This window comes from Stegostoma tigrinum, chromosome 15, assembly GCF_030684315.1.
Source record: "Stegostoma tigrinum isolate sSteTig4 chromosome 15, sSteTig4.hap1, whole genome shotgun sequence".
NCBI lineage: Eukaryota > Metazoa > Chordata > Chondrichthyes > Orectolobiformes > Stegostomatidae > Stegostoma > Stegostoma tigrinum.
In genome coordinates, this window is record NC_081368.1 from 1,799,173 (window position 1) to 1,824,295 (window position 25,123).

The following is a 25,123-nucleotide window of genomic DNA, read 5'->3' on the forward strand; positions in this document are numbered from 1 at the left end:
AGAGACCTCTCTCGCAGTTTTTGTTTAGGAACGGTGGTTGAGAATGTTTCCTCCAATCAGAGCTTTCCAAATCTGCAGGTCACAAAATTCAAACTCAGTTTTCAGCAAAGGTAGAAATGTCAATAACAATTGTTCCAGCACTTCTGGTGAAACTATACACTCCTCAGAGCTGAGGGGCAACAAATTATGCTTATGATAAATAACTAAATTATCTGCATTTCCATTTCGGATCCAAATCTCTCACCTCTGCAGAAAATATTGTGCTTCCTATTGAGCATACACTTTAGAATCAGAGAGCACAGGAGGGTGCCATTCTGTCCATTAGACTGCTGGTGATTCTATTGAGAAGAGCAATTCCATCAATTTTGTACCCACACAATTTCTTGCTCAATCATCAAAATCTTTTTCATGTTTTAAGCCAATCAACATTCAAAGGCTGTGACTGAACGTGTATTTGTAAGCCAAGCAAAGATTTCTAAATCTTAACCCTTGTTGCATAAACCCTTGTTCCCTCTGATTTTTTTTGATGATGAATTTCAGTGTTGTCTGCCAACACTGCTTGCTTTATTTATTTCAATGATTTTAACACTTCCATCAATACTCCTCTCATCTTTCATGCTCTGAGGAGATCAGCTTCTGCAGCCTCTCCAGTAACTAAAATCCTCCCCCTTGATCCGACTGCAATAAATCTCCTCCACATCCACTCACGGCCCTCATTTTTTTTTCCAAACTCTGCTGCCTGGAATTGGACACAACATTCCACCTGCGACTGAAGAATTGCTGAATGAACCTACTGGGTTTTCTATTCTGTGCTTCTCTTAATGAAACCCAGAATCCCAGAGGTATAGGAACTGCGTTCTACTTCAAAGATATACACTGTTCCCCACCTGCTCTGAAATACTTCCTCATTCACCCAACCAAAATACATCACTTTCTTTATTGCCGATTTAATTTTCCCTGACACGTGCACTCCCATTAGTCGAGGCCCTCTTCAGGTCTACCACTCACTTCCCAATTTTCTTGTCACCATCAAATTTTGAAATTGTACCATGTAACACCCAATCAACACACCCCCCTCAAATCTGACTCAATCAAACCAGCAGTGACAACAATGCACTGTATGCTTCTTTCCATTCCAAAAGGTGACAGCCATTCACCAAACTGTTTTCTATCACAAACACAAGTTGACAGAGAAACAAAGCAGTCTAGCAACATCTATTGGGGAAAAATTGCAGCGGTGACATTGAGTCATCAGTCACTTTGGATCCAACTTGTCTCGTATTCCCATCAGCTGGGATCATGCTGATACATCTGCTGCCTTTGGCCCTCTGGGTGGACTAGGATGTGGTGTTGGAGGGTGCAGCCAATGGAATCTTGGTGAGTTGCTGGAATGCATTATTAGAAAGTGCACACTGCTGCCAATGTGTGGTGGTGCGAGGGGGTGGTGTTAGTATAAGGTGGCGGATGAGATACTTGTCAAGCTTTTTACTGTTGTATGATATTGAGTGTCTTGGTGTCAGTGGAGTCCCGTTCATCAAGGCAACTGGGGAGTACACCATCTCACTCCTGACTTGTGCTTTGGAGATGGTGACAAGCTTTGAGGAGTCAGGAGGGGAGTTACTTGCCTTAGTTTTCCCAGCCACTACGTGTGGCTTTTGTGGCTAGTTCAGTTTGGTTTTGGAGCCAAAATGTTAATTCTGCTTTTTCTCCGCAGAAACTGCCAGCCCTGCTGACTTTCTGGAGCTATTTCTGTTTATGTTTATGTTTCACATTTCCAGCATCTGCAGTTCTTTTTTGATTTTTGTTTTCTATTACACACAGACTTAGAGTCTGCATCCCTCCTGCTCCAATTCTATTTATCCATCAGCTTAAATGTGCTCACAAGCTGATAAAAGCAGTTATCCATGGAGAGGCCACAGAGACACAGTTTGTGCACCACAGACTACTCTCAAACTTCCTGTGTCACAGGCAGGAAAGCAAGAAGTTGTGAGATAAACCTCTCTTTCCTGAACGACACGTCACCCAGAACTGTGCACAATCAAACAGGAAGCAGCTCATACCAAATCCTTTCTTTGAAAACCAGCTACTTAATTTGACAATCTTGCACTCCACTCCCATCAGGCCTGTCCTTTTGGCTGTCCTATGCTCTGGAATTCCTTCCCACAAATGCTCTGTCTCTCAATACCCAAACACTCCTTACACTCTGCCTCTTTGACTGTAATTTTGACCAAGTAATTTTTTTGCCAAGTATCAATTACAGTAGATTACTATCCTATAAAACACTTCGGATGCTCTCGCAACAATACAGATACTTCATGCACAGAAACTGTCTGTTAAAATGTTTACACTTTTAGATATTTTTGCTTCAAAGGGAATCAGTTATACATTCATCAAAATGAAAACTGACAGAAAGGGAAAGGAATTCTTGCCCCAGGAAATGAGCAGTAGCACACATAGAACATAACAGCACAGTACAGGCCCTTCGGCCGATGTTGTGCCGACCGGTCATACCAATCTCAAGCCCATCTAACCTACACTATTCCGTGTACGTCCATATGCTTGTCCATTGATGACTTAAATGTACCTAAAGTTGGCAAATCTACTACCGTTGCAGGCAAAGCATTCTATTCTCTTACTACTCTGAGTAAAAAAACTACCTCTGACACCTGTCTGATATCTTTCACCCCTCAATTTAAAGCTATGCCCCCTCATGCTCACTGTCACCATCCAAGGAAAAAGGCTCTCCCTATCCACCCTATCTAATCCTCTGATTATTTTATATGTTTCAATTAAGTCACCTCTCAACCTTCTTCTCTCTCATGAAAACAGCCTCAAGTCCCTCAGCCTTTCCTCATAAGACCTTCCCTCCATACGAGGCAACATCCTAGTAAATCTCCTCTGCACCCTTTCCAAAGCTTCCACATCCTTCTTATAATGCGGTGACCAGAACTGTACGCAATGCTCCAAGTGCGGCCACACCAGAGGTTTGTACAGCTTCACCATAACCTCTTGGTTCCGGAACTCGATCACTCTATTAATAAAAGCTAAAACACTGTATGCCTCCTTAACAGCCCTGGCAACCTGGGTGGCAACTTTCAAGGATCTGTGTACATGGACACCAAGATCTCTCTGCTTACCTACACTACCAAGAGTCTTACCATTAGCCCTGTACTTTGCCTTCTGGTTACTCCTACCAAAGTGCATCACCTTACACTTGTCTGCATTAAACTCCATTTGCCACCTCTCAGCCCAGCTCTGCAGCTTATCTATGTCTCTCTGCAACCTACAGTATCCTTCGTCACTATCCACAACTCCACCGACCTTAGTGTCGTCTTCTAATTTACTAACCCATCCTTCTACACCTTCATCCAGGTCATTTATAAAAATAACAAACAGCAGTGGACCCAACACCGGCCCTTGCAGTACACCACTAGTAACTGGTCTCCAGGATGAACATTTCCCATCAACTACCACCCTCTGTCTTCTTTCAGCAAGCCAATTTCTGATCCAAACTGCTATATCTCCCACAATCCCATTCCTCCGCATTTTGTACATTAGCCTATTGTGGGGAACCTTATCGAACGCCTTGCTGAAATCCACATACACCACATCAACCGGTTTACTCTCATCTACCTGTTTGGTCACCTTCTCAAAGAACTCTAAGTTTGTGAGGCATGGCCTTCCCTTCACAAACTGTGCTGACTATCCCTAATCAATTTATTCTTTTCTAGATGATTATAAATCCTATCACTTATAACCTTTTCCAACACTTTACCAACAACTGAGGTAAGGCTCGCTGGTCTATAATTACCAGGGTTGTCTCTACTCCCCTTCTTGAACAGGGAAACCACATTTGCTTTCCTCCAGTCATGTGGCACTATTCCTGTAGACAATGACGAGTTAAAGATCAATGCCAAAGGCTCGGCAATCTCTTCCCTGGCTTCCCAGAGGATCCAAGGAAAAATCCCATCCGGCCCAGGGGACTTATCTATCTTCACCCTCTGAAGGATTTCTAATACCTCTTCCTTGTGAACCTCAATCCCACCTAGTCTAGTAGCCTGTATCTCAGTATTCTCCTCGACAACATTGTCGTTTTCTAGAGTGAATACTGTTGAAAAATATTCATTTAGCGCTTCCCCTATCTCATCTGACTCCACACACAACTTACCACTAATCTTACTTTCATCATTCTTTTATTCCTTAAATACCTATAGAAAGCCTTAGGGTTTACCCTGATCCTATCCGCCAACAACTTCTCATGTCTCCTCCTGGCTCTTCTGAGCTCTCTCTTTAGGTCTTTCCTGGCTACCTCGTAGCCCTCAAGTGCCCTAAATGAGCCTTCACATCTCATCCTAACATAAGCCTTCTTCTTCCTCTTGACCAGAGATTCCATCTCCTTCATAAACCACGGCTCCCGTACTCTACAGCTTCCTCCCTGCCTGACAGGTACATACTTACCTAGGACACACAGGAGCTTTTCCTTGAATAAGCTCCACATTTCTAATGTGCCCATCCCCTGCAGTTTCCTTCCCCATCCTATGCTCCCTAAATCTTGCCTAATCTCATCGTAATTGCCTTTCCCCCAGCTATAACTCTTGCCCAGTGGTATACGCCTATCCCTTTCCATCACTAAAGTAAACATAACAGAATTGTGATCACTATCACCAAAGTGCTCACCTACTTCCAAATCTAACACCTGGCCGGGCTCATTACCCAGTACCAAATCTAATGTGGCTTCGCCCCTTGTTGGCCAGTCTACATACTGTGTCAGGAAGCGCTCCTGCACACTCTGGACAAAAACTGACCCATCTATAGTACTCAAACTATAGTGTTCCCAGTCAATATTTGGCAAGTTGAAGTCCCCCATGACAACTACCCTGTCTCTCTCACTCCTATCGAGAATCATCTTTGCTATCCTTTCCGGTACATCTCTGGAACTATTCGGAGGCCTATAGAAAACTCTCAACATACTCCTCAGATACTGAAGCAGTCCCATATCAATCAGGCTGACAAGTGATAAACAACATTTGCACCACCCAAGTGCCATATACCAACTATCTCCAACAAGAGAGAGAATCTAATCATTTCAAATAACAGAATCCCCACCACCAACTCCTGAGGGCTACCATCGATTAGAAACCAAAGCAGATCAGCCATATAAATCTTTTGGCTACAAGACACGAGTCAGGATTGCAATGTAATACTTCCCACTGGCCTCGATAAGCACAGCTCAAATGACAGCAAGTCACTCAATATGATGCAGGACAAAGCAGCTTACTGGTATCCCATCCACCACCTTAAATCCCAACTCTTTTCTACCACCAACACATGGACAGATTATCTGAAGAAGGGTCCTGGCCCAAAGCATCAACTGTCCTGCTCCTCTGGTACTGCCTGGCCTGCTGTGTTCTTCCAGCTCCATACCGTGTTACCTCCTACTCCAGCATCTGCAGTTCTTACTAACCCAAAGGTGCTGCCAATATACTTTCAACAAAGAATAAAGTTTATTACACACAAAACTAAATACAATACACCATACAAGCAATATTTGAAACAAAGATTCAACTCTGTTACCTAAACAATAGCCTAACTGATACTCAAACCTCAGTAAAGAAGCCCACTGTCTACATATTAAAGTTGCTTGTTCAATTTGCATGGATGTCATTGATTTCTGGAGCTTTTTGTTTTCTTGACATCTGAATACTTTCATGGGTTTTCCATTTATTCAGCTTCCAACAGTTTTCTGGCAAGCTTAACACTTTAGCTTCCTTTGCTTAACATTTACAAACATCGAAGCATAGGCTCACCAACTTGCTGAACGTTTTCCTGTGAAGATACTCAGGACTTTTACCCAGACCTTGACTTTTTGCAGACTGCTAAAATAACAGCATCCTTTCACTCTGACTGAATCTGCACTCATTCCCCAACGTCCTCGATGGTTCTGTCTATGTGATAATGGACACCTGTTGCTGGCCACTCACGCAGTTTTCTTCCTTTCTACTCTGTACCAAATGGTTTACCTCCAGCTCGAAGGCTGTAAAAGCCTGTTAAAAATTTGTGTATCATTAAGCTTCAGGCACCCCAGCTCACAGAATAAATTTAAAATGAAACCTATGTATTCTCTCACCTGCACCGCCCCCCCCCCCCCCCACCACCTTCAACATACAGAGCACAGAAATACAAACCAAACTTAGATTTATATACAGTTCTTCCACTTCAGAAATGCAACAAAAAGCTAACTTTAAGAGGCAATTTAATTTTTCTGTGACAATAGTATTTCACTTTTATTTCAGGTCTGATGTGTTATCCTTTAGATTGGGCATTCAGTTTGAACAGACAATAAAAACTTCACGGCATTATGTGAACGGCCCCACAGGAATCCACCAGAGGGAATCTTCCAGGATGCTGGTGATATCCCTGCCTGACAAAAGACACTGGCATTTGTGAGTTATTTTTTGTAGGACCTGCCATGCTCAAGTTGATGGCCATGTGACATCTATAGCAGCCAATTTACTCCAAAGCAATTCACTGCTTATGAACTGTGTGAGAGATTTTGAATAGATGTGATAAGATGAGATAGAAATGCAAATTTCTCTCCCTGTATTCTAGCTTTTTTCTTCTCATCTTTCTCTCCTTCCTTCTTTAAATGTCAGAAATCCTAACCAATTTACTACTTTCATCAAACAGGAACTGCTGGAAACGAGATACCCACACATGATTTATCTGCTTACATATTTACATCATTAAACAGCAAGTGTCCCAACAATCTTATTTCAAGAGGTTCATACTTGAAAAGTCCAGGATTTTCACATTTCTTTTGATTTAAAAACCTTTGATTTCTGATGTTTGATCAAAGTCTTGAAACAACACAAAGCTCTGTTTGCTTCAGACGATGAGCTCAGTCAACAAAGCCTCGTCACAGTTGGGTATCGGGTGTGAATCTTGTATCAATTACACATCAGCATGTTCTGCAAGTCCAGTTTAGTTGCTGCCTCTTTACATGAAAAATTTATCCTGGCTACAGCATTGCCTACAGTAATAAAGTCTGCTCATCAATTTCCAAATCTTCAGAAAATTTTTATTATCTTACAGCACAGGAGTCAGCCAGTTTTGTTGCAAAGCTATGCCAAAGATGTGCAGATGAGGACTGGCTGAGCAAAATTGTCCGTAGTGTCCAGGGATGTACAGGTTAGGTGGACAAGCTATGGAAAATGCAGAGTTACAGAGACAGAGACTGGGGCAGGGTGGTATACCCTTCAGATGGTTGGTGCAGACCTGAGGGGCTGAATGGCCTCTTTCTGCACTATAGGGATTCTACAATTCTAAACAGGCATTAAGGAGATGCAGTGAGGAAGCTATCCAGTCTCTCAAGTCTGCTCTGCCATTTTCATAGGCAATTTTCTCCTCCATATACCCCTTCCACACAATTCTTATTGCCAAAAACATCAACCTTTCCTGAAAATATTCAATGACTGAGCAGCCACAGTTCTCACACATAAAGAATCCCAGAGTTTCAACTGATTGAGCAGAGATTTATCCTCCTCAGCTCCACTCTAAGTAAAAACTGAAAGAACTGTGGATGCTATAAATCAGAAAACAACAGAAGTGGTTAGAAAACTCAGCAGGTCTGGCAGCATCTGTGAAGAAAAATCAGAGTTAATGTTTTGGATCCGGTGACCCTTCCTCAGAAATGCTGAAACATTAACTCTGACTTTTTTTTCCAGCGATGCTGCCAGACTTGCTGAGTTTTTCCAGCCGCTTCGGTTTTTGTTCAGCTCAGTTCTAAATGGTTAATAACAAAAACAAAGTTACTGGAAAAACTCAGCAGGTCTGGCAGCATCTGTGGAGGAGAAAACAGAGTTAACGTTTCAGGTCCAGTGGCCTTTCCTCAGAAATTTCTGAAGAAGAGTCTATGCTCGAAATGTCAGCCTTCCTGCTCCTCTGGTGCTGCTTGGCCTGCTGTGTGCATCCAGCTCTACACCTTATTATGTCATTCTCCAGCATCAGCAGCTCCCACTATCTCTGAAACAAGTTTGTTTTTGTTCCTGACTTACAGCATCCGCAGTTCTTTGGATTTTTATCTAAACAGTTAATCATTAATTCTGAGACCATGACTGTGACCAGGTGAATCACCCAACGTGGGGAGCCAGGACTCCAGTCCCCAGGAATATTCTATATTTTAACGAGATCATCCCTTATACTTCCTAAAACCAGGAATATATGCCCACACAATCTCTACATGTTGAATCGTAGCTGGAGAAGATTCCTAATCTGGTGAACCCTTAGCCTACTCCCCTCAGGCAGATCTGTCCTTCCTTAAAGGTAGTAGTCCAAAACTGTACACAGATTTCAGATCTTTTGTAATTCATTCACAAGACATGATCATCGTTAGCTAGGTCAACATTTATTACCTATTGCTAATTGTCCAGAGTCATCACTGTTGTGGTCTGGAGTCACATAGGCCAGACAAGGATGACAGCATCCTTCCCTAAAGGATTAGTGAACCAGCTAGGTTTATCCAACAATCGACAATAGTTTCACGGTCATCAGAAAAATTCCAGATTTAAATTCCACAATGTGCCACGATGCCCAGAACATTACCTGGATTTCTGGATTAGCAATGAAACCACTCAGTAATGGCTTCTGTCACTCTGCTCTCTCTCTCTCTCTCTCTCTCTCTCTTCCTACCCCACCCCCCCGCCCCGTGTTTAAGCTAGTTTCATTAACCCAATTCCAATGTGAAAGTTGTTTTTGAATCTGCTTCCACTGCCCTTTCACATACCGTGTTTCAAGTTACAGAAGTTCACTTCAAAGAAACATTTCACCTCAGATCCTGCATGTGTCTTTTTTTCCAAATTATCTTAAGTCGCTATCCACTGATAATCTAGTCTCCTGCCAGAGTAAATAGTTTCTACTTATTTACAGCCACAGAGTCATACACCCGTACAGCATGGAAACAGACCCTTCGGTCCAACTTGTCAATGCCAATGTAAGAACAGAAGAACTAGGAGCAGGGGTAGGCCATCTGGCCCCTCAAGCCTGCTCCACCATTTAATGAGATCACGGCTGATCTTTTTGAGATTCAGCTCCACTTACTCCCCACACACCATAACCCTTAATTCCTTTACTGTTCAAAAATTTATCTAGCCTTGCCTTAAAACCATTCAGCAAAGTAGCTTCACCCGCTTCACTGGGCAGGGAATTCCACAGATTCACAACCCTTTGGGTGAAGAAGTTTCTCCTGACCTCAGTCCTACATCTGCTTCCCTTTATTTTGAGGCGATGCCCTCTAGTCCTAGTTTCACCTGCTGGCAGAAATGACCTCCCTGCCTCCACCTTATCTATTCCCTTCATAATCTTATATATTTCTATAAGATCTCCCCTCATTCTTCTGAATTCCAATGAGTATAATCCCAGTCTACTCAGTCTTTCCTCATAATCCAACCCTCTCAACTCTGGAATCAAACGAGTGAATCTCCTCCGCACCTCCTCCAGTGTTAGTATATCTCTTCTCAAGTTAGGAGACCAAAACTGCACAGTACTTCAGGTGTGGCCTCACCAGGACCCTATACAGCTGCAGCATAGCCTCCCTGTTTTTAAACTCCATCCCTCAAGCAACAAAAGACAAAATTCCATTTGCCTTTTTAATTACCTGCTGCACCTGCAATCCCACCTTCAGCGATTCATGCACAAGGACACCAAAGCCCCTGTGCGCAGCAGCATACTGCAATATTTTAACATTTAGTCCATTTTGCTGTTATTCCTACCAAAATGGATGAGCTCACACTTATCAACATTGTACTCGATCTGTCAGACATTTGCCCACTCACTTAGACTATCTATATTCCTCTGCAGACTTTCAGCGTCTTCTGAACACTTTGCTGTACCACTCACTTTAGTGTCATCTGCAAATTTTGACATACCACACTTAGTCCCCAACTCCAAATCATCTCTGTAAATTGTAAACAATTGCGGTTCCAACACTGATCCCTGAGGCACACCACTAGCCACTGACCACCAACCAGAAAAACACCCCATTTACCCCTACTCTACTTTCTACTGGTCAACCAATCCTCTATCCATGCCAATACATTACCTGTAATACTGTGCAACTTTATCTTATGTAGCAGTCTTTGGTGTGGCACCTTGTCAAATGTCTTCAGGAAATCCAGATACACCACATCCGCAGGTTCCCCATTGAGGACATTACTTGCATGGTGGACAAAGAATTCCACCAAATTAGTTAAACATGACCTACTCTTCATGAATCCAAGCTGGGTGTTCCCAATGGGACAATTTATATCCAGATGCCTTGCTATTTCTTCCTTAACGATAGATTCAAGCATTTTCCCCACTCCCGAAGTTAAGCTAACTAGCCTATAGTTACCTGCCTTTTATCTACTTTTTTTAAACAATGGCATCACATTGGCTGACTATCAATCTGCAGGAACACCCCCAGAGTCCAGTGAATTTTGGTAAATAACTACTAGTGCATCTGCTATTTCCCCATCACCTCTTTTAGTACCTGCGATGCAGGATATCCTAAATTAATCTAGGCCCATATACCAGCATTTGGTCCATATCTCGCTGAACACTTCTTGTTCAGATACCCATCCAGATGCCTCTTAAATGTTGTAATTGTTCCAGCCTCCACCACTTCCTCTGGCAGCTCATCTCATACATGCACCACCCTCTGCATGAAAGGGTTGTCACTGCCTGGTCAGACAGCTGTGCAGGTTCACCATCATTTCTCGTCCCAACCACCCATATGGTTCCTGTTTTCCTCCTTGTTTGAAAGTACATTGTTCGAACTTGGGAAAAGAGCATCAAAACAGAGTGTAACAGCTTATAAAACTGTAATTACTGCTCCAAAAACGAGAGGAAATAAACTCCACTACTGAAACAAAAACACAAACCAAAGAGAGCAGCCACTTCTGGCCAGAATTTTCTTCCGTCATCCATCGTGGACTTCCCACAATCCTCGAACTAAACTCTTGACAATTGTCCAGAAGTGACTGATACTATTAAACTGGGAGAATTTCTCATCGGATTAATTTGCCAAATCTGGTTATTTTGACAGTGGTACGGTGGCTCAGTGGTTAGCACTGCTGCCTCACAGCGCCAGGGACCTGAGCTCGATTCCATGCTTGAGCAGCTATTTCTGTGGAGTCTACACGTTCTCCCCATGTCTGCGTGGGTTTCCTCCAGGTTTGCTCTGGTTTCCTCCCAGAGTCCAAACCTTTGCAGTTCAGGGTGGATTGTCCATGGTAAATTGTCCATAGGCTGGGTGGATTAGCCATGGGAAATGCAGGGTTACAGGGATAGGGTGGGGTGGCGGATTGGGCAGGATGCTCTTTAGAGGGTTGATGTAAACTCAATGGACCAAATGGCCTCCTTCTATACTGTAGGGATTCTGTGGCTTCTGTTTACAAAGACAAGTGACTCGTTTTGTATAAGGGCTACAATTTTAATCAATAACATAATGAAATATCCCAAGGCAAGATTTGAGACCAGCTATTAATGATCTCTAATAACTACACATTGCCTGCTTATCAATTGCTCCCCCTCCTCCTCAGCCCCAACAGATTGAGTTATTTCAGGCTTAATAAGTGGCCCTTTCACCCTCAGCTTGGATAGAATCAGTTTCGATCCTATCTCCAGCCTAGTTACATGTCCACTGACTCTACACTCCTATGGACAGCCTCACAAGACTTGCCCTCTACTGAGCACCAAACACGTTTTATTGAAATTTTTTTTCAAACAAGGGCTCAAGGTGGATAATGGATTAAAGGACACAGTGGGCACTAAGAAATCATCTAATTTCTACCATACTGATTACAGGCTCAGTGAAACACTGGCATCAAAAGAACGCATTTGACAGGCAGTCTAGAAGCAGCTCTTTAAATTTCTATGCCAGGGATGATACTGTGTCTTTGAAGGTTACTCTGCAACTTAGCTTGATAACAGCTGTGATCTGCTGCTGTGAGCTGCCTTGAATTATTTCAGTCAAATGTCTTTTCTTCTTGGTCAAATCCACAACTTGTTCTTCTATAACTACTATGACTATTTAAATATCCATTATAATTACTGTCGAACCGATTATAACTAGTTATTCATTACATTCTTGGATTACTAAAGTGAAACATCAAAGGATTACAGACTAAACTACATTATTGGGTGCAATATATTATCATATTCCTGAGATGACTGGTTTGCCAGATGAGGCGAAACTGGGTGTGGTCTGGGCCTGTATTCACTGGTGTTCAGGAGAATGAGAGGAGATCTCATTGAAACTTACAAAATTCTAACAGGGCTGGATAGACTTGATGCAGGGATGATGTGATCCCCAGCTAGGGGATCCAGAATAAGGGATCACAGCTTCAGGATGTGAGGCAGACCATTTCAAACTGAGGTGAGGAAACATTTTGTCACTGAGAGTAGCGAATCTGTGGAAATCTCTGTCACAGAAGGTCACGGAAGCCAAAGCCACTGAACATATTCAAGAAAGGAGCAGACAGATTTCTGGACACGAAAGATGACAAAGGGTGTTGCTGGGGGTAGGGGTTAGGGAGTGGAGTATGATTTTTAGACAGAAGGTCAGACATGACCATACTGAATGGCAGAGCAGATTCAAAGGTCTGAACGGTCTACTCCTGCTCCAAGTACTTTTTTCTTTCATAGAACATAGAACATAAAACGTAGAACATTACAGCACAGTACAGGCCCTTCGGCCTTTGATGGTATGACAGGTCGGCACAACAATCTCAAGCCCATCTAACCTACACTATTCCATCTACGTCCATATGCTTATCCAATGACGACTTAAATGTACCTAAAGTTGGCGAATCTACTACTGTTGCAAGCAAAGCGTTCCAATCCCTTACTACTCTCTGAGTAAAGAAACTACCTCTGACATCTGTCCTATATCTTTCACCCCTCAATTTAAAGCTATGCCCCCTCATGCTCGCTGTCACCATCCTAGGAAAAAGGCTCTCCCTATCCACCCTATCTAACCCTCTGATTATTTTATATGTCTCAATTAAGTCACCTCTCAACCTTCTCTCTAATGGAAACAGTCTCAAGTCCCTCAGCCTTTCCTCATAAGACCTTCCCTCCATACCAGACAACATACTAGTAAAACCACCTCTGCACCCTTTCCAAAGCTTCCACATCCTTCTTATAATGCGGTGACCAGACTGTACGCAATACTCCAAGTACAGCCACACCAGAGTTTTGTACAGTTTCGATGGACATTATGTTCGTTATTAATAATGATGCCATCAACATGACTCAACAATGACTACAAGTCCTTTCCTGTGAAATACTGCCTAACTCCAGATTATTCAATATGCAGTGACATGATACTTACAGGACTACCCAAGGTTATTTGCCCCAACCAGACTGTGTTGGTGCTTATCTTGCACACACATGGTATCCTATACCTGAAGGCCCACTGTTTTTTACATATTCCTTTAACCCTCTTCCCTTCTATCCCATTCTAACCTGCTCTAAAATCTGTGCTTCAATCTCATTCCAGTCATTTGTTTGAAAGCCTTGCAAGTCTGAAATGAAGTGGAGCAAGGCCTTCCCAAAGGAGATCGCTTCAATCTGCTTTCATCTCCAACTCTGGACAAATTACAGACTAAACCACATCATTGGATATTATCATATCCCACAGTGCCTGAATGGCTGGTCAACACGAGTGAGGGGCCTGTTTCCCCAAGGTTCTGGAAAGCAGTTTCAGTGAGATTCTTCTCTAGAACAGTAACTCGAGAACTATAGCACAGGCCGTAATCTACAATCTAGAAGACACATAGGGAAAATGAGAAGACATGACTGACATAATTTAATGTTGAAATGTGTGAAGGAATTCATTCTGAAAGGAAAAATCCATACGCCCAGAAATGGGAACCATTTGAAAGAGGGTGCGGGAATTGAGAGACCTGGGAGTCTATGTACAAGAATCCTTTAAAGATAGGACAGGTTCAGAAGACTTTTAGAAAGCATATGGAATCCTTAGCTTTATAAATGGAGACAGCATACAAAGGAAGGCGTTCCCAGCCCTATTTCTGTACTTTCCTCCTGCTTTACAACCCTCTGAGAGGTGCACTCCTGAAATTCTCACTTCTTCAGCACCCCCAACTTTACTGGTGCCTGTGTCTTTAGCAATGGAGTCATAAGCACTGAAAATCCATCCATACACCACCCTTCCCCTTTAAAATATTGCTGAAAGATTCCCTCTTTGACCAAGCTTTTGATCACTTAAATCTCCAACATGAGGATTATTATCAAATTCTGTTAATGCTCCTGGGATACACCTTGGGACACTTTCTATATTAAAGACAGGTGTAACTGGGAATTTCTGTTTTTGTTGTAAATCTCTGTGAATCACTGGCTCAGCTGCAGCACTGTATTCAATTCTGGCTCCTTGGGACAACAGGACTCTCCTATGGAGAGGAGATAAGTAAACCGGAACAGTATTTTCTACAGCTCTGCAGAAAGAGAAGTGATCTCATTGAAATTTAGAAAGTACTTAAAATAGGATAAACTGGTTTCCCCAGTTGGGGAAATTTAAAAGCACAGGGATTCCACTTAGACCCAAAGTGAGCAGAAGTTACTTTGAAAGATTGTGACCGTTTGTAATTCTCTACCTCAGAGGCCTGCAGAACCTCATTCTTTGAGTACATTTCAGACTGGCAGCGTACAGGGTTACAGGGATGGGGTGAGTAAAAGACAGTTAAGTGTTTGATCAGCTACGATATTATTGAATGATAGAACAAGTTTGATGGGCTGATTGGCCTGTTCCAGTTCCAATGCAGTAAAACTTGCCACAGCATGGCATAGGATTATTTTTAAAAACAGCCTACACAGCAAGATTTGGAGAAGTGACAAAAGCTCAAAGAGGTCGGTTTGAAAGAGATTCTTGAATGAGGAAAGTAAGGTAGTGAGCAGAAAGATTTAGGGAGGAAATTCTAGACCATTAAAATGAGGCTACCAAAGGCGTAGCAAAGGGAACAAAATAACTGACATAAAAGTATCTGCTTTGCTGCGTGTGACTGGTTCATTGTACGTGCTGCCTGTTTAAGACCACCATCTGGAACACAGCTAAAAAGAAACACTCACCAAAGTCTCTTCTCACTTGGCTTTACATGAACAAATGAATAGCAAATGATGCAGTCATACACACACCATCTTTTCATCAAGCTTCTGTTAAAGTAAGGTTACCGTGGAATATCTCTCACGACCTAAATCTTAAGCCTCAACCGAAAACAATGCTAAAGCTCGGCATTTACACAGAAAGATCCCAAAAGACAACGCACTCACCAGCAAGTTAGGCAATGGTACACCTCAAGCATCTTTATCAAAGTTCCTATCTGATTTTGTTAATCTGACAGAGAAATAGAACTGTGTTACTGTGACAACAGCTTCAGATCGAATCCAGACCATCTCAGCAACATGCACTGCTGTGCCAAGTTGACTCAATTCAAACCCTGAATAATTGTAGTTCATAAAATGCATTGATTGAGAAAATTCCAATAAATTAATTAGGTCCATTTAGCAGCTCAAACCTCACAATCACTGTTCTGCAGGACAAACTCTGTTTGACTAAGACTTAGCTAGTTTCTGAGCACTGTCACATGGCAGGATGCATGTAATAAGGCCTAGATTTCATTCAGAAATGTTTCCACACCCAGGTTTTGTCCTTATTTTACCTGTGACCTCTCCTTTCCTCAGCTGTGAAGTTAAAACCCAGCTGCTGCAGCTCACACTCAAAACACACAACTGAAAAGCATTGCCCAAATCACATCTCTGTCAAACATTTTGAAAGCAGGTTAAAATTGCTTTCCTGATTTTGCTATGTGCACTTCACCAGTTTAATCGGGTAACTGAGTCCTTCACCTCCTGTTCAGGGCAGCTGTGGGTGAAACTAACCTATATTATTTCATGTGCCCGGACCTGACACTCTGCAAAGTCCTGCTCACAGAGCCCCAACAGCGAGAGCCCAGTTGATCAGTTCATGAAAGCGAGCTTTGATCTAAGCATTGAAAAGCAGGGACCTTCCTCACTCTGCCAATGGAGTGCAGTCACGGATTCTAACGGCATTCTCCACGGCAGTTTTGCAACTTATAATTCAAAACGTGGCTTAGCTTGAGCAAAAATCAATGAATAGCCAAGAAAGCCAAAAACCACAGAAAATAAAGGTGAATGACGACTGTTTGGAGAGGAATTCACGGCTGTCTACAGCAGCAGCTAAGGAGCCCTGCATGGCTAGTTTGGATGGAGATGGGGAGTGAGGATCCAGTTCCATGTTTAGCTGGATTGGGGGGTGGGGAGAGTCCGTGGGCAGGTGGTGTGGGAATGACCTGCAAACCCACTGATCCACGCAGGATGGTTCTCAATTGAAACCAACATCCATCCCAACAAGGCAGGTTTCCAATGCAGCAATTCAGAGCACCGGGCTAATATTTCTCAAATTACATCCCAGCCAACACAATGACAAAGACACCAGAGTGAGACAGTGGCCAAGTTTTTTTCTATGCATTCGTGAGATTAGGGCATTATTGGCTAGGCAGCATTTATTGCCCATCCCTAATTGCCCAGAGAGCAGTTAAGAGTCAACCACATTGCTGGGGGTCTGGAGTCACATGTGGGCCAGACCAGTTAAGGATGGCAGTTTTTCCCTAAAGGACTTTAGAAACACAAATGGTTTTTTTTCCTGACAATTGACAATGGTTTGATGGTTTCAAATTTCACCATCTGCCATGGCAGAATTTGAACTCATGTCCCCAGAACATTACCTGCGTCTCTGGCTTAATAGTCTCGCGATGATACTTCGAGACCAGTGCCTACCCTAGCAATCAGTTGCTAAATAGGAAGAAATTGAAGAAATTCATTTTTCCCAGGGAGAATTACTAGAAGCAATATGCATGGAATCGGGCCATTTTCAAAAGGGTACAGGGCCAGAGAGACCAGACGGCGTTTGTGCTCAACATTTTGGTGATGTTGGAACAGGTTCAGAAGATTGTTACAAAAACACTTGGGATCCTTAGTCTTCTAAATAAACACACAGCATTAGAATCCAAGGGAATTAAGTCTCTCTCCATCTCGCCTCCTGTTCTACAACCTCTAAGACAGCTGATCGCCAAACTTGGGCCATTCCACATTCCTGATTTTAATCGTTTCATTGCTAGTGGTCTTGCCTTCACGTGCCATGATTCTAATTTCTGGAATTCCCTCTCCCAACCTCTGTGTCACTAAATCTCGTCACTCAGTTACAACATTCTTCAAACTCATCTCCTACGTACGTGGCCAATATAAGAGTGAGTAGTTTCAATAACAACTTTCAACAACAAACCGTGTAAATATTTGAACGTAATAGTGTGCAGTGTTATGGGTACAGATCAATTCTTTACAAAGAGACAGCACAGGTGTAAGGGGCTGAATGGCTCTTTTTTGTTATGTGTAATTGAGTGAATGCGGCCATCTACAACATAAGGAGTGTTTACTGTTTTGAGATATTGAGTTCAGTTTCCATTCATAATCAATACTGAAGGCAAGGTAGAATAACGTGACTCCCTTAGGAAATGATGACATGATGCTGCAGGTTGATAAATTTTCTGATCAGGGTGGCACAGTGGCTCAGCACTGCTGCCTCACAGCGCCATGAGCCTGGATTTGATTCCACCCTCGGTTGACTGACTATGTGGAGTTTGCACATTCTCCCTCTGCCTGCATGGGTTTCCTCCGGGTACTCCGTTTCGTCCCACAATCCAAAGAAATGCAAGTTAGGTGGATTGACCATGCTAAATTTCCCATAGTTCTAGGGATATTTAGTCAGGTGGGTTAGCCATGGGAAATGCAGGGGGAATGGGTCTGGTGGGATGCCTTTTGGAGGGCTGGTGTGAACTTGTTGGGCTGAATGGCCTATTTCCACACTGTAGGGATTCTGTGATACCAGGTGTAAAGGGTTATGAAGATGGTATAAAGAAAAGGTACCAAAATCAGCCGTGACTGTCATAGAGATGTACAGCATGGAAACAAACCCTTCGATCCAACCCGTCCATGCGGACCAGATATCCCAAACACATCTACTGCAATTTGCCAACATTTGGCCCATATCCCTCTAAACCCTTCCTATTCATATACCCATCCAGATGCCTTTTAAATGTTATAACTGTACCAGCCTCTACCAGCTCCTCTGGCAGCTCATTCTATGCATGCACTATTCTGTGCATGAAAACGCTGCCCCTTATGGCCATTTTAAACCTTTCCCCTCTCACCTTAAATCAATGCCCTCTAGTTTTGGACTCCCACACCCCAGGAAAAGACCTTGTCTATTTACCCTATCCATGCTCCTCATGATTTCATAACTGAATGGCAGAGCAGGTTCAATGGGCTGAATGGCCTACTCTTGGTCCCATACTAAGGGGACACATGTTGGGAAAGGGACCTTGTTGTCAATGAGAACTTTGAGGAGCAGGAAAACAGGTTTGAACAGATCGAGATTGAGGAAGTTGATGTGCTGGAAATTTTGGCAAACATTAAGATTGATAAGTCCCCAGGGCCAGACCAGATTTATCCTAGGTTGCTCCAGGAAGCCTGAAAGGAGGTTACTAAGCCGCTGGCGAAGATCTTTGCTTCCTCACTCTCCACAGGAGTTGTACCGGAAGATTGGATGGAGCAAATGTTGTTCCTCTTTTCAAGAAAGGGAATAAGGAAATCCCTGGAAATTACAGACCAGTCAGTCCTATGTCTGTGGTCAGCAAGGTTTTGGAAAGAATTCTGAGGGATAGGATTTATGACTATTTGGAAAAGCATAGCATGATTAAAGGGAGTCAGCATGGCTTTGAGAGGGGCAGGTCATGCCTTACCAATCTTATTGAGTTTTTTGAGGAGGTCACGAGACAGGTTGACGAGGGTCGAGCAGTGGATGTGGTATACATGGACTTCAGCAAGGCATTTGATAAGATTCCCCATGGCAGACTCATTCATAAAGTCAGGAGGTATGGGGTACAGGGTGATTTGGCTGTCTGGATTCAGAATTGGTTGGCTGACAGGAGACAGAGAGTGGTTGTAGATGGTAAGTATTCTGCCTGGAGGTCAGTGCTGAGTGGTGTCCCACAGGGCTCTGTTCTTGGGCCTCTGCTCTTCGTAGTTTTTATAAATGACTTGGATGAGGAGGTTGAGGGGTGGGTTAGTATGTTTGCTGATGACACAAAGGTTGGAGGTGCCGTTGATAATATTGAGGGCTATTGCAGGCTTCAGTGAGACATTGACAGTATGCAGAGCTGGGCTGAGAAATGGCAGATGGAGTTCAACCTCGATAAATGCACAGTGATGCATTCTGGAAGGTCGAACATAAATGCTAAGTATAGGATTAAAGGCAGGATTCTCGGCAGTGTGGAGAAACAGCGGGATCTTGGTATTCAAGTACATAGCTCCCTCAAAGTTGCCACCCAGGCGGATAAAGTTGTTAAGAAAGCATATGGTGTTTTTGCTTTCATTAACAGGGGGATCGAGTTTCAGAGCAGCGAGGTTTTGCTGCAGCTCTACAAAACCCTGGTGAGACCACACTTGGAATATTATGTCCAGTTCTGGTCGCACTATTATAGGGAAGATGTGGAGGCTTTGGAGAGGGTGCAAAGGAGGTTTACCAGGATGCTGCCTGGGCTGGAGGGCTAGTCTTAAAAGGAGAGGTTGACTGAGCTCGGACTTTTCTCTCTGGAGAGAAGGAGGAAGAGAGGTGACCTGATCGAGGTGTACATGATAATGAGAGGCATGGACAGAGTCGATAGCCAGAGACTTTTCCCCAGGGAAGGATTGACTGCCACGAGGAGTCATAGTTTTAAGGCGTTAGGAGGAAGGTATAGAGGAGACGTAGGAGGGAGGTTCTTCACCCAGAGAGTTGTGAGCGCATGGAATACTTTGCCAGTGGCAGTCGTGGAAGCGGAGTCATTAGTGACATTTAAGCGACTGCTGGACATGCACATGGACAGCAGTGAATTGAGGGGAATGTAGGTTAGGTTATTTTATTTTTGGATTAGGATTATTCCACGCCAGATCGTGGGCCGAAGGGCCTGTACTGTGCTGTACTGTTCTCTGTTCTAAACCTGTGTATCTTTGTTTGAGGTTCTGACACAATGATGTTTCAAACATCACTGAAAATAACCAATTATTCAGAATACTATGACAAACAGTTTTGTATTGGGATGATCTATGAACTGGAAAATTAGCTTTCTTCTGAATATTTTGACCAAAAACCTGTTTTAAAGATGGCTTAACTGACAAAACTAAATTAAAAAGATAACTTCACCACAATATGACAAACACAAAAAATGAAAATTATTTTTGTCTAATTAAATTCGTGATTGATGTTTTATTCTCAGTAGAAGATTGATGTTTTGCAGCTTCAGTTTGTGCATTAGATTTTAAATTTCTGAATGAAGAGTCTTTAGCTTAAAAAAGGTTGTTCACTAGGTTTGAGGAAGGTCCAAACAGGAAGAGGCACCCTCAGCCCCTCAGGTCCCTCTGCGCCGTTTCAGTGGATTGTGGTGACCCGTCTTTCAACTCCATCTGACTTTGCTCCTTCCCCGTTCTTTGATTCTCTTACCCGGAGAAAACCTACCAGCCCTGACTGTGGAGGTTTCACTTGACCTCCAGCACTCTCAGCCTTTAGAGCAAGAGGGTTCATGAGGCTGCACCCACTGCTTCCAGATTCCTTTCCCACAGGAAAGGTTTTCTGCAATGAACTAAACAAAACAAATCAAATCATTATAGGTTTCCCTGAATCTACTAAATTCAAAAGGAACACAAGCCTTGTAAATACAAACTGTCTTCATTTTTCAAACCTTTAAACGCAAACATCAATCCACTAACTGTTTGATACCAGATTAAACAATATATTTTATTGCAAAGATCTTCTCAACCAGGCTGTAATTAATTAATTGCAAACTCACCCATGACATCATCTTTCCGAAACAGCATGCTGATGTTCAACGGATGAACTCTGCAAACTAATTACAACTCTTCCATTACCTCACTTTCCACAAGGCAGCACTAAAATCTGTCATTGTAATCTAACCAGTTGACACTGCCACAGGAAAAAGAAGCCAAACACGTTTAGGATAACTGAGCAGGAGTAATAATTGTTCCTCCTTTAAGTAATGTAGCTTTGTCCTTCAATGTGCATGTTATATTACTCCACAACAATACAATTTGGATTTCAAAAGCATCTTCAACAGAGTTAAAGATCCCAAACTATATTACAAGAGTTCAATAACATTAGGCCATGAGGACAAGGTCAGAAATTACACGACAGCTGGTTATAGTCCAACAGGTTTATTTGAAAACACAAGCTTTTGGAGCCTTATTTCTCCTTTAGGTGTTAGTGACAGATAGAACATAGAACAGTACAGACCCTTTGGCCCATGATGTTGTGCCGATCTATTATCCTACTAAGATCAATCTACCCTGCATACCCTACATTTTACTATCCTCCATGTGCCTATCCAAGAGTCGTTTAGATGTCTCTCAAGTATCTGACTCCACTACCACTGTCGGCAGCAAATTCCACACGCCCACCACAATCTGACATCTTCCCTAAACCTTCCGCCAATCATCTTAAAATTGTACCCCTAGTATCAGACACATAATTCCTAAGTGAAAGATCAAAGGGTCACACCATTGAGGAGGATGTACTAAAGAAGAAGCATGAGAAATTGGGTGTACAAGATGATGAGGGGCACAGATAGAGTGGATTCCCAAAGACTTTTTCCCAGGGCAGAAGTGACTATTATGAGGGGCATAATTTTAAGGTGATTGGAGGAAGGTATAGGGGAGATGTCAGAGGTAGGTTCTTCACACAGAGAGTGGTGGGTGTGTGGTGTGCGCTGCTGGCAGTGGTAGTGGAGTCAGATACATTAGAGACTTTTAAGTGATTCTTGGATAGGCACATGGAGGATAGTGAAACGTAGGGTAGTTTCATCTTAGCAGGATAATAGGTTGGCACAACATTGTGAGCCGAGGGGCCTGTACTGTTCCTATGTTCTTATGTTCTAAACCTGAGATGCTGTTAAATCTTTAATCAGTGAAAAGGTTTTAACTGATTAATATGTAAATGTAAATCCCCAAATACCTTTCAATTCACTGTCCTGACAGAACTCAAAGTTTTATCAGTGTAAAGAAGAGGTGACATTTTAGGTCAGACAATGCACGTTAGGTGTGAAGCCTTGTTTAGAATCAGTTTTGTGTTTTAGTTTGGAGTCAGAGTGGTTTTATTTCTAAAGTAGGAATTTGTAAAACACCATTTTGACTCCTTCAGTTTCATGTTGCCCTTCACTTCCTGATCAACCATGGTTAACTTATCCCGTCTTTAATCTTGCCAGCTTATTATGGATGCCATTCTTTATCAGTCTTCCATGTGGGGCCTTCTCAAAGGCTTTGCTGAAATTCAGATAAACTACAAAAACTGCCCTGCCTCATCCACAGACCTGATCACCACCTCATAAAATTTCATTTTTGTCAGGTGTGACCTCCCTCTGATAAAGCCACGCTTACTAGCTCTGATCAAACCTTGCCTCTCCAAATGGAGATTAATTCTCTCCTTCAGAATTTTCTCTAACAATTTCAACAAGGGAGGTTCTGTTAAATTTATAAAAAGCACGAGCAAGACCACAGCTGGAATACTGGGATAGTTTTGGGTCCCTTGTCTAAGGAAAGCTATATTGCTATTGGAGGTAATCTAGAGAAGGGTCACTAGGCTGATACCAGGTATGGAGGAACTGTCTTACGAGGAGAAGTTGAGTAGATTGGGCCTGTAATTGTTGAAATACAGAAAAAAGGGAAGAAACTATATTGAAATGTGCACAATTGTTGCTTCTGAAGAAAAATCATATCAGATTCAAACTGTTAATTCTGTTTTTGTGTCCCCCACAATAGCAGCCAAACCAGCTGAACTTCTCCAGCACTAAGTTTTTATTTGAAATTACCAGCACCTACAGTATTTTTGGTTCTATTTTTGAACATTCGTTAGGGGTCTCGACAAAGCAGATGCAGAAAAGGTTAAATCCTCTTGAGGAAAGTCTTTGGCCAGACAGCATCATCTGAGTAGGTGACTGGGTCAAATGGCCAACATCTGCTTCTATATGCACGGTTTTAAAGCTCATCAATGGCTCTGCTGCTCACATCTGTCATCAGCCCCACGTTCATTGATCTACAGTGGGGCGTGGTCTATTAATTCATTAATTTTAACATTCTCAGCCTTGATTTCAAGTTGCTCCCTGGCCTCAGCCCTCCCTATCTCTGTAGTCTCCACCAGTCCCATGACCCTCAACAATCTCTGCACTGCTCTAATTCTGACTTCTCACTGATTTCAATTAGTTGACGTGTCTACAGTGACCTCACAAGCCCCTTCGATCTTTGCTGATGCTCAAAAGCCTGCTCACCTGCTCCTATATGTGCAGATGTGGCTTGGTGTTAATATTTGTTTCAATATGTTCCTGGGACCATTTTACTATGTTACATGCAATATGTAAATACAAGTAATTATTGTTAGATTTCCTTTCCCTCTTGCCTTGATGTGCCTCATGTAACTACAGGGTGCACCAGAAATAAATGTCCCCGATTTGTCAATATGCCTTTCTTCAATTTTACCCTTTTAGAATCTGGGAAGCCCAGATGTTGCAACGTGCAGTATTAGACTCGTGCATCAGGATCCAGTGAAACTAAAACACAAAGATAGCAGAAATACAAGAATCCAACTGAAGTGAGTCTTTCTCCAGCGTAAAACTCTGGAGAGATGACTATCACTGTTGTTTGCTGAGAGGTGACAAATCAAGGACAGCAAAAACTAAATTGAGTTTTTTAGATTTATGTTGCCTGTGTGCAGTGACTCAGGGTTCTGCAAGACTGCTTCAGAGACCACTGAGATGTGTCAATAGTGGAGGAGCTAGAGTCATGCATAAGCAACATCAGGTAAGTCATTTATGAAAGAACCAGTTATTTATTCTAGTGCCAGCTCACTGAATATCAGATCTATCAAAGTCTGTTTGGATTCATAGCTGTTTGACATATTCTTCTGACTTAACCATGTTTTGGTGTGTTCAGGTTGAAAGGTGTGGAAAGTTTCCCTGCTTACAACATGACTAATTTTAAGAATTAAATTTTCAGCACAATGCTGGTGCAAGGAAGATTTTTGCAGACACAAAATACTGCAGATGCTGTAATTCTGAAGTAAAAAGGCAGACAATGCAGAACAAACCCAGCAACTCTAACAGCATCTGTAGACACAGAAACAGAGTTAACGCTTCATGTCCGGTATTACTCTGGCAAAGTTTCAGAAGTGGCTTGAAACATTAACTGTTTCTCTCTGCGCAGATGCTATCAGGTTCCTATTCATGCTTAGCTAACAGCAGAGCTATGATATTATTGTCCCATTGGACACGAACATGTCACTTCCCAGTTCAAACCTGCAACCTGAATGTACAATTCAGTCTTTGACAGCCCCTTCATGCATTCTGAGAAAAGCAAGCAACACCAAACAAACCACTCAACATGCCTTCAGCAAATCACAGTGATGGTTATCTATAACCACTCAGCAGATGGGAAGATGGGAAAGTGAGTCCCCTCCCAAGATAAAGCGAGTCACATCTTACCTTCAGTGGCCTTGTTAATTGCTGAAAGGGTGCTCAAAACTTTGTTGAAGTTCAGTCCTTTGTACAGGTCATTGACATCAAATGTTTGCTGAAAACAACAGAGCCAAAAATAAATCAAATTTGAACTTGCACAGAAATATTACACTATCAGGAAATGGGCAATGATAGCAAGGCTACCATTTGTTGTCCAATCCCAAGATATGTCCCTTGGAAGGAAACATAAGTCAAAGGGATAGATTTTTACAATAACGTAACAGTTTTAAAAACCACTTTTACAGAGTCCTAGTTTTTATTCACATATTGTTTCTTAAATCTAAATTTAAGTTTGTACTGTCAATTATGAGACTTAAGTTCTCTGAATTATTAACTTAGATCTTGAGCTCACTATTCAATACTCAGTGTACAGAGTACAGTGTCTGTTGTGTAGCTCACTAGCGAAGTTCATTAATGCTATTTAAATGAAGCAATTT

The 25,123-nt window shown here is 42.5% G+C and overlaps 1 protein-coding gene across 3 annotated transcripts in view; it reads right to left on the reverse strand.

The window, feature by feature from the left end:
* The window catches only part of arhgef6 (Rac/Cdc42 guanine nucleotide exchange factor (GEF) 6), a 168,955-nt gene that overhangs the window by 99,616 nt on the left and 44,216 nt on the right, over positions 1-25,123 (reverse strand). For all 3 annotated transcript variants that reach the window (XM_048544625.1, XM_048544626.1, XM_048544624.1), the window contains exon 3: positions 24,654-24,741. In XM_048544625.1, the coding sequence (XP_048400582.1) occupies positions 24,654-24,741 (88 nt within the window). The remainder of the gene's footprint in view (positions 1-24,653; positions 24,742-25,123) is intronic.